The sequence below is a fragment of the Notamacropus eugenii genome, chromosome 5 (assembly GCF_028372415.1).
Source record: "Notamacropus eugenii isolate mMacEug1 chromosome 5, mMacEug1.pri_v2, whole genome shotgun sequence".
NCBI lineage: Eukaryota > Metazoa > Chordata > Mammalia > Diprotodontia > Macropodidae > Notamacropus > Notamacropus eugenii.
Genome location: NC_092876.1, coordinates 355888141 through 355900554, shown reverse-complemented (window position 1 = coordinate 355900554; position 12414 = coordinate 355888141). Strand labels below are relative to the sequence as shown.

Here is a 12414-nt window from a genome sequence, read left to right as displayed (position 1 = left end):
TTACCCATCCTCTCCATTCAATAATATTATGCAACTTTCTTCTTTCCTACCTGTTGCAGGAAGCTGGGTCTTCTTTCCAAGGCTAATCCCTACCCCAACTTCTCTTGGACTGTGCTCTACTATTGTATCAGTTATCCCCCCTCTCACTACTCCATTCCTTCCTTCCTTCATTCAACAAATATTTATTGAACATCTACTGTATAGGGCAATCTGTGAGGCATTGTTGGGGAGAACATATTCTCCTTGGGTCTCTTGAACTTGATCTCACTGTTGATTAGCATGGGAGTTTTGACCCACGCTTACTGATCTGGACCAGTTTCCCCTCCTTAGGTAACCTGGTGGCCCTCCAATCCTCAGTGTTGGATCTATGTGGACATGTTGTTGTCTTAATCCTATTGTGGCTCAGAATTCCTGAGCTCAGAGAATCTACCAGTGTCAGGCTCTTTGGGGGCAGTCATGTGCCACCATGTCCAGTTACTTGGACAGTTTTATAATTCCAATTCAGCAAACATTTATGAAACATCTGTCATATACAGGGCATGCTGATAAGTGCTGCAGAATAAAGATGAAATAAGACACAGTTTTTGCCCTGAAAAAGTTTATAGTCTAGTGGAAGACATATGGCATATTCAAATAACTAATACCAGTTCAGAACTCTTAGTGTAGTTTTAGCCTTAAAACTGCTTTTGGGACAGATGCATGCATATTTACATATTTATACACACACACACATATATGCATATTCATAAATATATGTACAAATAAAACAGAATTCCAGTTAAAAACTTAAGTCCAACTGATATGAATGAAACCTGAGTTGGGCCTTGATGATCCTTGGATAACTAATATGATCTCTGGGACTCAGTTTCCTTATTTGTAAAATAAAGTGTTAGATATATATTGTCTCTTGAGTCCCTTCCAACTCTAAATATGTCATCCCAGGAAAGTAAAGATTTCAGTGTATATTTTATGTGTCTCTGTGATGATGGTGAGGGTTCATGCTAATCATGGGAAATGGCATGAACAAAGAGCAAACAGAGATAGGAGAGAGTAGGATAAAAATAAGAGAGGGCAAATGATCCTTTTTATAATCATTTTTAAAAATTCTGATTTTAACAAATACCAATAAAATAAGCATTTATATATCCATGGAAAAACAGAAAAAAGGGACTGTACACAAAATTAGCACCAGCATCAAGTTTGTAGATATTGTACAGCATGTGAAGAAGATCCATGTGAGATACGCTGGGAAAGGTATGTTGGAATGAGATGTTGAAAGGCAATGAATGTTAGGTTAAGAAGTTTATACCTTATTCAGTACCTTCTAGCACCATGACCCTGGGTCAATTACCTCGCTCAGTCTCAGTTTCTTCATCTGTAAATGGGGGATAATAATTTTTTTAATTTTGTGGTTGTTATTGTTAGGATCAAATGAGATAATATAGGTAATGGCTCTTATACACCCATAGTAAGCATCAGAGGCTAGATTTAAACTTGGATCCTCTAACTCCAGATCTAATGTTGTTTCCTCTGTAGGTAACTACCTACCAAGAACACTGGTCTTCTTCTAAACTCTCCCTTCAGCTCTTTTCACTCTTATTTTGCTCGTAAATGTCATCTATGCTTATATCCTTCACCTACCACCTGTCTAGCTCCCAAGCACTTCAATTCCCAATCTCCAATTTTACGCAAAACATCTTAGCTTCAGTGTCCCATCACTACAGAAAAATAAACATGTGCAAAACCAGATTCATCATCTTTTCCTCCCAAACCTATTCTTCTTCCATCACCTTATTTACTCCCATTAACTATGGAGATTTGGGTTCTGATCTCAGCTGAGTAACTATGAATAAATCCTCTAACTTGTTGAGAGATTAGTTTCATCTACAAAATAAATGATCTAGATGATCTCCAAGGTTCCTTCCAACTCTAAAAATTCTGCCTCTAAATTTCTGTCCATGGTGCCATCATTCTTGTCTTCCTTGGCTCCTCTTTAAACATCTCTGTGTTGGCCAATTGCCAAGTCCTGTTATTCCTTCCTTGGCAATGTTCATCCCATCCATTCTTATTCTTCCATCTCTGCTGCAGACTAGTTGAGATTCTCATTACCTCATGTTTGTACTTTTGCAATGGGCTCCAAACTGGCATCTATCTCTACCTCTAATCTCTTCCCCCTTTCAATGCATTCTACGTGTCCCTGCCAGGTAATTTTCCTAAGACCTCACTTGGCACATTTTATTTTGCTGCTCATGAATTGTAAGTGCTTCTTCATTGCCTGAAGGATACGCTACTTGGTCTGACCCCTACCTAAGTCTTCAATCTTATTTCCCCCTACTGTCTTTTTAAGAATCTTTACTTTAGACAAACTGATCTCTCTCTTTTTTTTTTTTTGTCTTGAAATGGTGCCATTATACCTTTGCACAAACTTTCTCCTTCCTGCAATGTAATTTCCCCTCCATTCCCTCCTCCTCTCTCCTTTCCACTCCCAGCTTGTTTAAGCTTGTTTAAACCCTAGCTTTCCTCTAAGGTCCATCTTATCAAATGAGGTAATTTAAGTAGGGCACTTTGCAAACCTTTAAGTGACATATAAATGCTAGTTACCTTTTTACTGTTACTATCATCGTCGTCATCATCATCATCATCATCATCATCATCATCATCATCATCATCATCGTTGTCATTGTTATTTAGGGTCCCCTTTCCTCCATGAAATCTTTCTCAATCACCCATTTCCTCTTCTTCTCATTACTGTGTCATTTGTCCATTACATTCTTTGGGCACTTAGCACTGAACATCTTTTTGTGCAAGTGATCTATCTTGCCTACTAGATTTTGAGTCCATCCAGGACAGGGGCTATGTCTTACAACTTGTTGTATTCTCTGAGCTGGTGTCTAGCACATTTCCCAACATATAGGAGACATTTAATAAATATTTGCTGAATGAATACATGAAGTCATATATATGTGGGCCATTCAGTGTGGAAGGCATATAATCAGGGCCTATTGGAGATTCCTCCTTAACCTTGGGCCTGCATTTGACCTTTAAGGTCATAGGATTAGAGGTTCCTAGATATAAAAGTAGAAAGGACCTTAAATGTCCTTGAATCCAATGCCTAGAAGATTGAATTTCAGAGAGATGAAGTTACCCAAGATCTTAGAGCTAGGTAGGGTCAGAGATGGGATTGGAACTCAAGCCTTCCTGACTCCAAGTTCAGCATGCCATCTATTCTATCACACTGCCTTTCACTGAAATCCATTGGAATAGTGCCCATAGTCTATGTTCGTTGCTTTTCCTATTAGAGCAATGTGATTCAAGAAAGGTACAAAGTTATCATTCCTCCTTTTTATGTCTCTTGTTTGCCATTTTTTTCTAGGGAAGAATTAAAATATTCTTTTGGGTTTCTTTACTAGCCCTTATGGTTTATTCTACTATGGGCAACTTGAATTTTCAGTGGCCACTGCATCATTGCCAGGTATGATGACTGGGTTTTGTTAAATGAGGTCATCTCTGTTGTTGTTGTGTTCATCCTTCATTGCTGAAGAAGACCATGACATCAGAGAAATGATGACATGACTTGCACTTGACTTTGTTTTGACTGAGGGAGGGCTGTCCTAGGTCACCAGTCTCACTTCTCTGGAGCCATCTGAATCCAGTGACCAGATATTCATCAGGATGACTGGAGATGAACCCAGGGGTCACCAATAAGCAGGAGCTGAGTTCCTACTAAATCTTTATTTTCCATTGTCCAAGGGAAAGTAACCCATAGTACCCTTTTCCACTGGGGTAGCATTGAGCTAAGGGTGAATAACTGGTTGTTCAACCACAGTGGCAGCTCTCAGATTCAAGCTTTGTTTTTCCTTTAAATTGAACAGATTAAAAAGCAATTAAATAATTGCAAGAGCTCATTAGAACATAAGTAGAAACACAAAACTCATTGTCTACAAGAATATCATTCCTAAACACTGCTGAGCCAGAGGCCAAGTTCAAAGTCTGTTTTCTGTTTGGCAAACATTTTGTCAACATTCTAATTCTAGATATCAATCCAAGGTAAAGACTGGTTTCAAAAAAGAAAAAACAAAACAACCCTCTGGATTTTTAAAGATGCGTTGGGGGATGAAGTGGAGTAGACAGATTTTATAAAACAGCCTTCCACCTACATTCTTGTTTTAATTTTGTTGGTCAAAGTAACTTCTTTGTCCTGACTCCCTAATGATACCAAAGTGAGTCATATAACATTAATTTTTTTATGATAAATGTAGACAGCCTTGAACAAATATGATCATTTCCATATGCAAACAACAGAAAAGAACATTGCATGTGAAATTGTGAAACTGAATTATATGCAACTTGTTTTATGTATATATAATAATTTGTCCACTCTAATTCCTATATTATTCTGCCTGTCCCTGTCACTTTCAGAACTTTCTTCTCTCTACTATATATATTTACAAATGTTTAAGATTCTTTTTAAAAAATTTTTAATCACTATTACTATTCTTTCCCCTCATGGCTTTGCTGCCCTAAGTAAAAAACAAAACAGGAAAAAAAAATCCTTAAAAGCCTTTTTTTTTGTTACAAGCATATTCTAGCAAATGTGTATGTCAGAAAGTGTTTGTCTCATTCTGCACTTTTAATCCCTCACTTCTCTGTTAACGTGTGAGAAGTATGATTTGTGTATTATCAGTCTTACAGAGTCATGATGGTTTACTGAATTGATGAGAGTTCTTAATTCTATCAAAGTTGGTTTTTTTATTGTTGTTAAAGTTTCAGTTGTGTCTGACCTTCTGTGACCCTACTTGGGGTTTTCTTGGCAAAGGTACTAGAGTAATTTGCCATTTCCTTCTCCAGCTCATTTTATAGACGAGGAACTGAGGAACAGTTGGTGAGAGTCATACAGCTAGTAAGTGTCTGAGTCAGGTTTTAACTCAGGAAGATGAGTCTTCCTGGCTATCCACTGTGCCACCTAGCTGCCCTATTTTTTTCTTTACAATGTAGTTATTGTGTAGATTATTTTTCTGGTTCAGTTTACTTTGCTCTGGTATCTTCTCATGTTTCTCTGAATCCACCTCTTTTATATTCTTGTGACACAGTAATATTCCATTACCTTCATATACCATAATGTGTTTAACCATTGATGGGCATCCATTTCCTTCCTGCAACAAAAAAGTACTGTTATAAAGGTGTTTGGTGGTTTTTTTTTTTTATTTATTTGGGTTTTTTTTGTTTTTTGTTTTTTTTTGTTTGGTGTATATGGATCTTTCTCCAATTTCCCTTTTTCTTTGATTGTTTGGGAAATCAAAGTCTACTAGTAGTCATTGGCTTAAACTTTAGTGATTTGAACAATTTATTGACTTTTTGGGTGAAGTTGCAAATCCTGTTTCAGAGTGGTTGGACTAACTCATATCTCCAGTGTATTAGTGACACATAACATTTAAATATAGGTGCTCCTATCCTGGCCCCGTGAGACTCTACCCTGGTTTTGCCATCCTACCTTTGGACAACTTTGAACTCAGCCTATGCTGTGGGTATTCATTAGCTAAGCTGAATTTATGCCTTTCATCCCAGAATCTGTTGTGTGGAGGGTATCTGAGAATTAGCATGAATAAGGCTCAACATTTACAAAGTGAACTTATGGGTGAGCCTTCCTGATGGTCTTTAGGCTCATTTGTGTGATTTAAACCTATTTCTGTTACCTGTGTTTCTAGTTATTCTTACTATGTACAAACTGTGGCCTTGCTTTGTGTTCCTTCATCATAATGCAATACTTTACTTTCCTTCTTTACAATAGCCATTAGAATATATATATGTAGGTTCTTTTAATTTATTCTCAATGACAATTTTGAATTGATTTCCTTTTTGTTTTTTCATTTAGCAAGCTACAGAGATGAAGATGAAAATGAAATACTTGAATTAGCATCTAATATAACATTCTTAGTCACACTAAAGATTCCAGAAGAGTGCATGATTGAAGAGGACACATTATCTAATGAGCTCAGTAAAAGGGTAATTGTACCTTTTCATATTCTCTAATTTAGCTGTTAATAGTTAACATTGAGCAGCTCCATAACTTCATAACTATGAAATTGGTTTTGGTCTCGAACTTTTCCTTGATTTGAGCAGAAATGAAAGTTTAGAAGTTTAGAAGATTTTAAAATCCTCTTTAAGTAAGTTTGTCATTATTGTAATGAATTTCCCCAATAATCTCTCTTCATTCTTTCCTTTTCCCTTTGTTCAGTACTAGGTGAATAGTGAATAAAAGTGATTGATATATAACCAAATACATCAAGACTGGCATCACATTGCCTTGATAGATTGGGATTGGAATTGGTATTGGACTGGCCTGAGATTTGTTCTCTTGAGAACCCTTGCTATTTCTGGACTAATTCCAGAAAATTCCTAGGTCTAAAGATCTGAAGGAAATCAGATTTTTATAAAGTGTATTGATATTTTTTGTTTATATATCACCCTCCCCTTCCTTACTCAGCAAGCCATCCCTTGTAATAAAGATTAAAAGAAGAAAAAAAATCACTTTCAACAAAATTAAGTAACATAGGAACTGAATCTGATGGTATTTGTGATTTTTCCTGTCCATGAACCCCACCATCTCTGCGAAAAAAGGAGGCTGGAGATATAGCCAGGTTTGGTTATTATAATTATGCAGAATTCAGTGAGGAGCCATATTTGATTTTAGACTACAATCCAATTATTTTTCTTCCTTGATAATAATTTGAAATTTTTGATATTTTGATCTAACCCAGGAGTGGGGAATCTACAGTCTTGAGGCCACATGTGGTCTTCCAGGCCTTGTGCACATCTTTTGACTGAGTCCAAGTTTTACAGAGCAAATCCAAGGGATGCACTTGAGGACCTAGAGGGCCACATGTGACCTGGAGGTTGTAGGTTCCCTACCCCTGATCTAACCTAACATCAAAACTGACATTGATTTAGTCCTCTTAAGATGGGGAATTTCCAGAATTCTAGCAGGTATCTACATCATCTCTATAAGAATAGATTCTTCCTGAAAGTTATAGTTTTGGCCAGTATCCACTCCTGAGTAGTCACTTAAGAAGTTAAACAAAAACTGGGCTAGATTTGAGAATGTAGTAAGATTGAATTATCATTTCACTTCCATTTGACTCCATGTGAGGCTTCCTAGAGAGTGATTTCTTTCAGATTAGCCTATAGACAACCCCTTTGTGCTCCTAAGGAAGACATTTTGTGTCTCCTTTTGTGGTAATGTTTGTCTCTTTGGGTGATTTGTTTTTCTTTCTCTTTTTTTATATTTCCTGTTAATAGTATTCACTATAAAATACTCCTTGTCATTTGTCTGTTGTTAACTCTTTTAGTTTAAGCTTCTATTATCTGAAAAGTCTTGGTAGAAACTGAATTCAGAGACACACCCATAGTATTTACCTTCTAAGAGTAAATTGCCTCAGACTGATAACTCCAGGTTAAAGGCAAAAGGAATGTGAAGATGTGTCATACCTTATCTCATTGATCCAGAGAGCTGGCACTGCCATGGGAACAGTTCATTTATTGCCATCACATCCCTGTGATGGGGATGGGTGGGGCATATCATCATTCCTAGTTTATAAATGGGAAAAGAAAAGGAAGCTGAGGCCCAGGGACATTTCCCTTCATACCAATAGTGAAACAGGAGCACAGAAGGGAACTTGACCTTGTTTACCTTTCTGAATGTCTAAGGAAATCTTTATAGTCCCAGCCTAAGAGGTGAAAGGAATAGAAAATTGGTAGAAGCTCCCTAGATTTGGGGTCAGGGGTGGAGAGGCAGCAATGAATGAGTTCAAATCTTGGCTCTGCCACTTACTAACTGAGTGATGCTGGACTAGTTATTTTACCTCAATAGGTCTCACATTGCTCTTATGTAAAATGAAGGGAGTTGTACCAGATGACTTCTGAAGGCCCTTCCAGCTTTTAACTATGATTCTGTTTTTTTTTCTTTCAAATTTTTTTCCCCAATTACTTATAAAAACAATTTTTAACACTCATTTAAGAAAAAAATTGAGTTTCAAATTTTCTCCCTCTCTCCTTATTCTCCCTCATTGAAAAGGCAAGTAGTTTGATATAGGGTGTATATTTGCAGTCATGGAAATTATATTTTCATATTAGTCATGTTGTGAAAGAAAACCTGGGCCCCCTCTCCTCCCAAAAAACCAAAAAAACTAAAGTTTAAAAAAAAGTTTGCATCATTCTGCATTTTCACTCCATCAGCTCTTTCTCTGGAGGTAGATAGCATTTTTTTACTCTAAGTCCTTTGGAACTCTCTTGGATCATTCTATTGCTGAGAATAGCTAGGTCATTCATAGCCGATCACCATCTAATATTGCTGTTACTGTGGGCACGCTTCTGGTTCTACTCACTTCCTTTGTAAGTACTTCCAGGTTTTTCTGAGATTATCCTGCTTATAGCACAATAGTATTCCATTATATTCATGTACCACAGTATGTTCAGCCATTCCCCAGTTGTTGGGCATCCCCTCAATTTTCAATTCTTTGCTACACAAAAAGAGCTGCTATAAATGGTTTCATATATATATAGCTGCTTCTTCTCCCTCCCTTTCTTCCTTCCTCCCTCCCTCCCTCCCTCCCTTCCTTCCTTCCTTCCTTCCTTCCTTCCTTCCTTCCTTCCTTCCTTCCTTCCATCCTTCCTTCCTTCCTTCCTTCCTTCCTTCCTTCCTTCCTTCCTTCCTTCCTTCCTTCCTTCCTTCCTTCCTTCCTTCCCTTCTTTCTTTCATCTCCTTGGGATATAGGATACAGACCTAGTTGTATCAGAATTACTGGGTCAAAGGCTATGCACAGTTTTATAGCCCTTTGGGCATAGTTCCAAGTAAGTCTTGGTTTTTTCTTCTGTTACCATCTTTTCCTTCTTATGCTAGTTTCTAGATATTCTTGGAGATAGATGATTAATGGGAGTTTGAGGGGAATGTGGGAAGTATCCCCTTCCTGGTTTGACATATATTGCAAAACACAATATTCCTTACCTTTCTCCCAGTTACCTGCCAGGTTTTTCTTCCCTCTACTACTAGTGATTTGATCTAAGATTCTTATATCATTTTGGACACTATTCTTAACATTCAATCAGATACATACACCATTTTAAAGATAAGGCATCAAAAAATTAGTTCAGCTTAATTTCCCTTCCAGTTCTTTGTGCTCCCTGTATTAAGGCAAAGTCCAACCTGTTTCTGCCTTGACTATAAAGCTGGTGATGTAATTTCTGATAACCAGAGTCCTGGGGTTGTTTTCTAATTATCCTTTGAGTCAGAGTGAGTAATTAATTTCCTTGCTTCACACTCTTGGTTAGGTAACTGAGAGAGTTTTGATTTCCACATATACGTGTATATATTTGAGAGCTGGCATTGTATATTAGAGAGCTGGCCTCAAAGCCAGTGACAGCTGGATTTAAGGACTGTCTCTGACATATGTACTAACTGTGTGGCCCTGGGGAAATCATTTAACTTTTAGGTGTTTTGGGCAACTTCCTAGTACTATAAGTTTCAGAAAAGTTGCCAGTCTTCATTGGTAGAGAGAGTTTCCTTACTTGGGAGTTCCCTCTATCAATGAAATCATACATTTAGTCCCTATCCCTATCCCATATGTCTGTTTATCAACTACTCCCCTTCCAAGATACCAATATGCTTAAATTTCAGCTACAAATATGACAGCTAAAGAAGTTTAATAACTCCAGGTACTGTGATGATCTCTTATTCTGGGGAGTTAGTGGAATGTCCCATGATATTCTATATTAGACTGGGGATGGAGAATGAGGCAGATTCTTCTCTTTCCCCTAGTAGTTTCTTCAATGCTCTCATGGAGTAGCAGAGTCTACAGCATGCAGTGATAAAGGCCATCCCATCCAGGTATCCCTATCTCAACCACAGGCACATCTATGGATGCTAGGATGATGATTCCAGAAAAAGCTCAGAGATGTGGATGCAGGCTGAGCCAAGTCTGGGAACTAACCTGGTCGCTCATGGAGAAAAGACTGACTGTATAGAAATGTACTTTAGAGGGCCAGATAAACATAAGCTGGTCTCATCATGATTGCTCCCAGAGTTTGGCTATGGGTCTACTTATGTCTTGGAGGCAGAAACTATTCAGGAGAAGCTTGGGAATAGCCATATAGTAAGTGCAGGGTTTAAGGGAATGCTTAGACTGGATCCAGGAACCAACCAGGAAGGGCTTATGTGCAAATTTAGACCAAATAAAATGTAAATGTTTTTGCCACAAGTATTGAAAAACACTAAACTCATTTTTTTTTTAAAGTAGTGATCTGAAAATGCTCTGGTGCTAAAGAGATAGAAATATAATTAATGTAGCTCCTTTCCTTCAAATTTTAGGGAATTTTCCAATAGAGTGAAAAATATTGTTTGATCAAAAGGCTTGTCTCCTTTTCTGGCCCCAGAGAAGCAGTGTGACTCAGGTTCTATATGGTGGATTAGGGAGTGAGGGAGACTGAAGTCTGTTGTTATCTGTATCACTACCCTTTTGTGACTTTCCATCCTATCTCTAAATTTCTATTTTTCCTGTGGTCATGGGATGCTCTCAAGTCTAATCAACAACACTACTAAGCTGATAAGATGTCATTGTGCTGTATAAAGGAGGTCATGTTGGATTCAGCAGGAAATGAATTTTTTTAAAAATTGCTTTTTGGATCACATCTTTCCCTTTCTCTGACTTTATATAATATTAATAACAACAATATAGCAATATTAGCATTTGTGTAGTGCTGTAAAGTTTGCAAAAAGTAAGAGCTATTATTATTATCCCTATCTTTACAGATGAGGAAGCTAAAGCAGAGAAAGTTTAAGTGACTTGCCCAGAGTCAAACTGTTAAATGTCTGATACTGGATTTGAATGTGGGTCTTCTTGACCTCAGATCCATTGCTCTGTCCACTGTATCACCCAGCTTACAAATATGATGATACATAACTAAAGGAGAATTTCTTTTTTTTTAAAATTAATTTATTTAACTTCTAACATTCATTTTCACAAAATTTTGGGTTCCAAATTTTCTCCCTATTTGTCCCCTCCCCCCACCCCAAAACACCAAGCATTCTAATTACCCCGATCACCAATCTGCCCTCTCTTCTATCATCCCTCCCTTCCCTTGTCCCCATCTTCTCTTTTGTCCTGTAGGGCCAGGTAACTTTCTATACCCCATTGCCTGTATTTCTTATTTCCTAGTTGTATGCAAGAACAATACTCAGCAGTTGTTCCTAAAACTTTGAGTTCCAACTTCTCTTCATCCGTCCCTCCCTACCCATTCCCTTTGGAAGGCAAGCAATTCAATATAGGCCATATCTGTGTAGTTTTGCCAATGACTTCCATAATAGTCGTGTTCTGTAAGACTATATTTGCTCCATCCTATCCTGCCCCCCATTGCTTCTATTCTCTCTTTTGATCCTGTCCCTCCCCAAGAGTGTTGACTTCAAATTGCTCCCTCCTCCCATTGCCCTCCCTTCCATCATCCCCCCTACCCTGCTTAACGCCTTCTCTCCCACTTTCCTGTATTGTAAGATAGGTTTTCATACCAAAATGAGTGTGCATTTTATTCCTTCCTTTAGTGGAATGTGATGAGAGTAAACTTCATGTTTTTCTCTCACCTCCCCTCTTTTTCCCTCCACTAAAACATCTTTTGCTTGCCTCTTTTATGAGAGATAATTTGCCCCATTCCATTTCTCCCTTTCTCCTCCCAATATATTTCTCTATCACTGCTTAATTTCATTTTTTATAGATATGATCCCATCCTATTCCATTCACTCTGTGCTCTGTGTGTGTGTGTGTGTGTGTGTGTGTGTGTGTGTGTGTAATCCCACCCACTGCCCAGATACTGAAAAGTTTCAAGAGTTACAAATATTTTCTTTCCATGTGGGAATGTAAACAGTTCAACTTTAGTATGTCCCTTATGACTTCTCTTTGCTATTTACCTTTTCATGCTTCTCTTGATTCTTGTGTTTGAAAATCAAATTTTCTTTTCAGCTCTGGTCTTTTCATCAAGAATGCTTGAAAGTCCCCAATTTCATTGAAAGACCATTTTTCCCCCTGAAGTATTATACTCAGTTTTGCTGGGTAGGTGATTCTTGGTTTTAGTCCTAGTTCCTTTGTCTTCTGGGAATATCATATTCTATGCCTTTGGATCCCTTAATGTAGAAGCTGCTAGATCTTGTGTTATCCTGATTGATTGTATTTCCACAATACTTGAATTGTTTCTTTCTAGCTGCTTGCAATATTTTCTCCTTGTCCAGGGAACTCTGGAATTTGGCCACAATGTCCCTAGGAATTTCTCTTTTTGAATCTCTTTCAGGCGGTGATCTGTGGATTCCTTGAATACTTATTTTGCCCTCTGGTTCTAGAATCTCAGGGCAGTTTTCCTTGATAACTTCATGAAAGA

General features: G+C 37.7%; 1 protein-coding gene across 1 annotated transcript in view; it reads left to right on the top strand.

The window, feature by feature from the left end:
- Positions 1 to 12414, top strand: part of C5H3orf52 (chromosome 5 C3orf52 homolog) — a 53631-nt gene that overhangs the window by 19157 nt on the left and 22060 nt on the right. The window contains exon 3 of the mRNA XM_072614024.1: positions 5873 to 6003. Within this exon, the coding sequence (XP_072470125.1) occupies positions 5873 to 6003 (131 nt within the window). The remainder of the gene's footprint in view (positions 1 to 5872; positions 6004 to 12414) is intronic.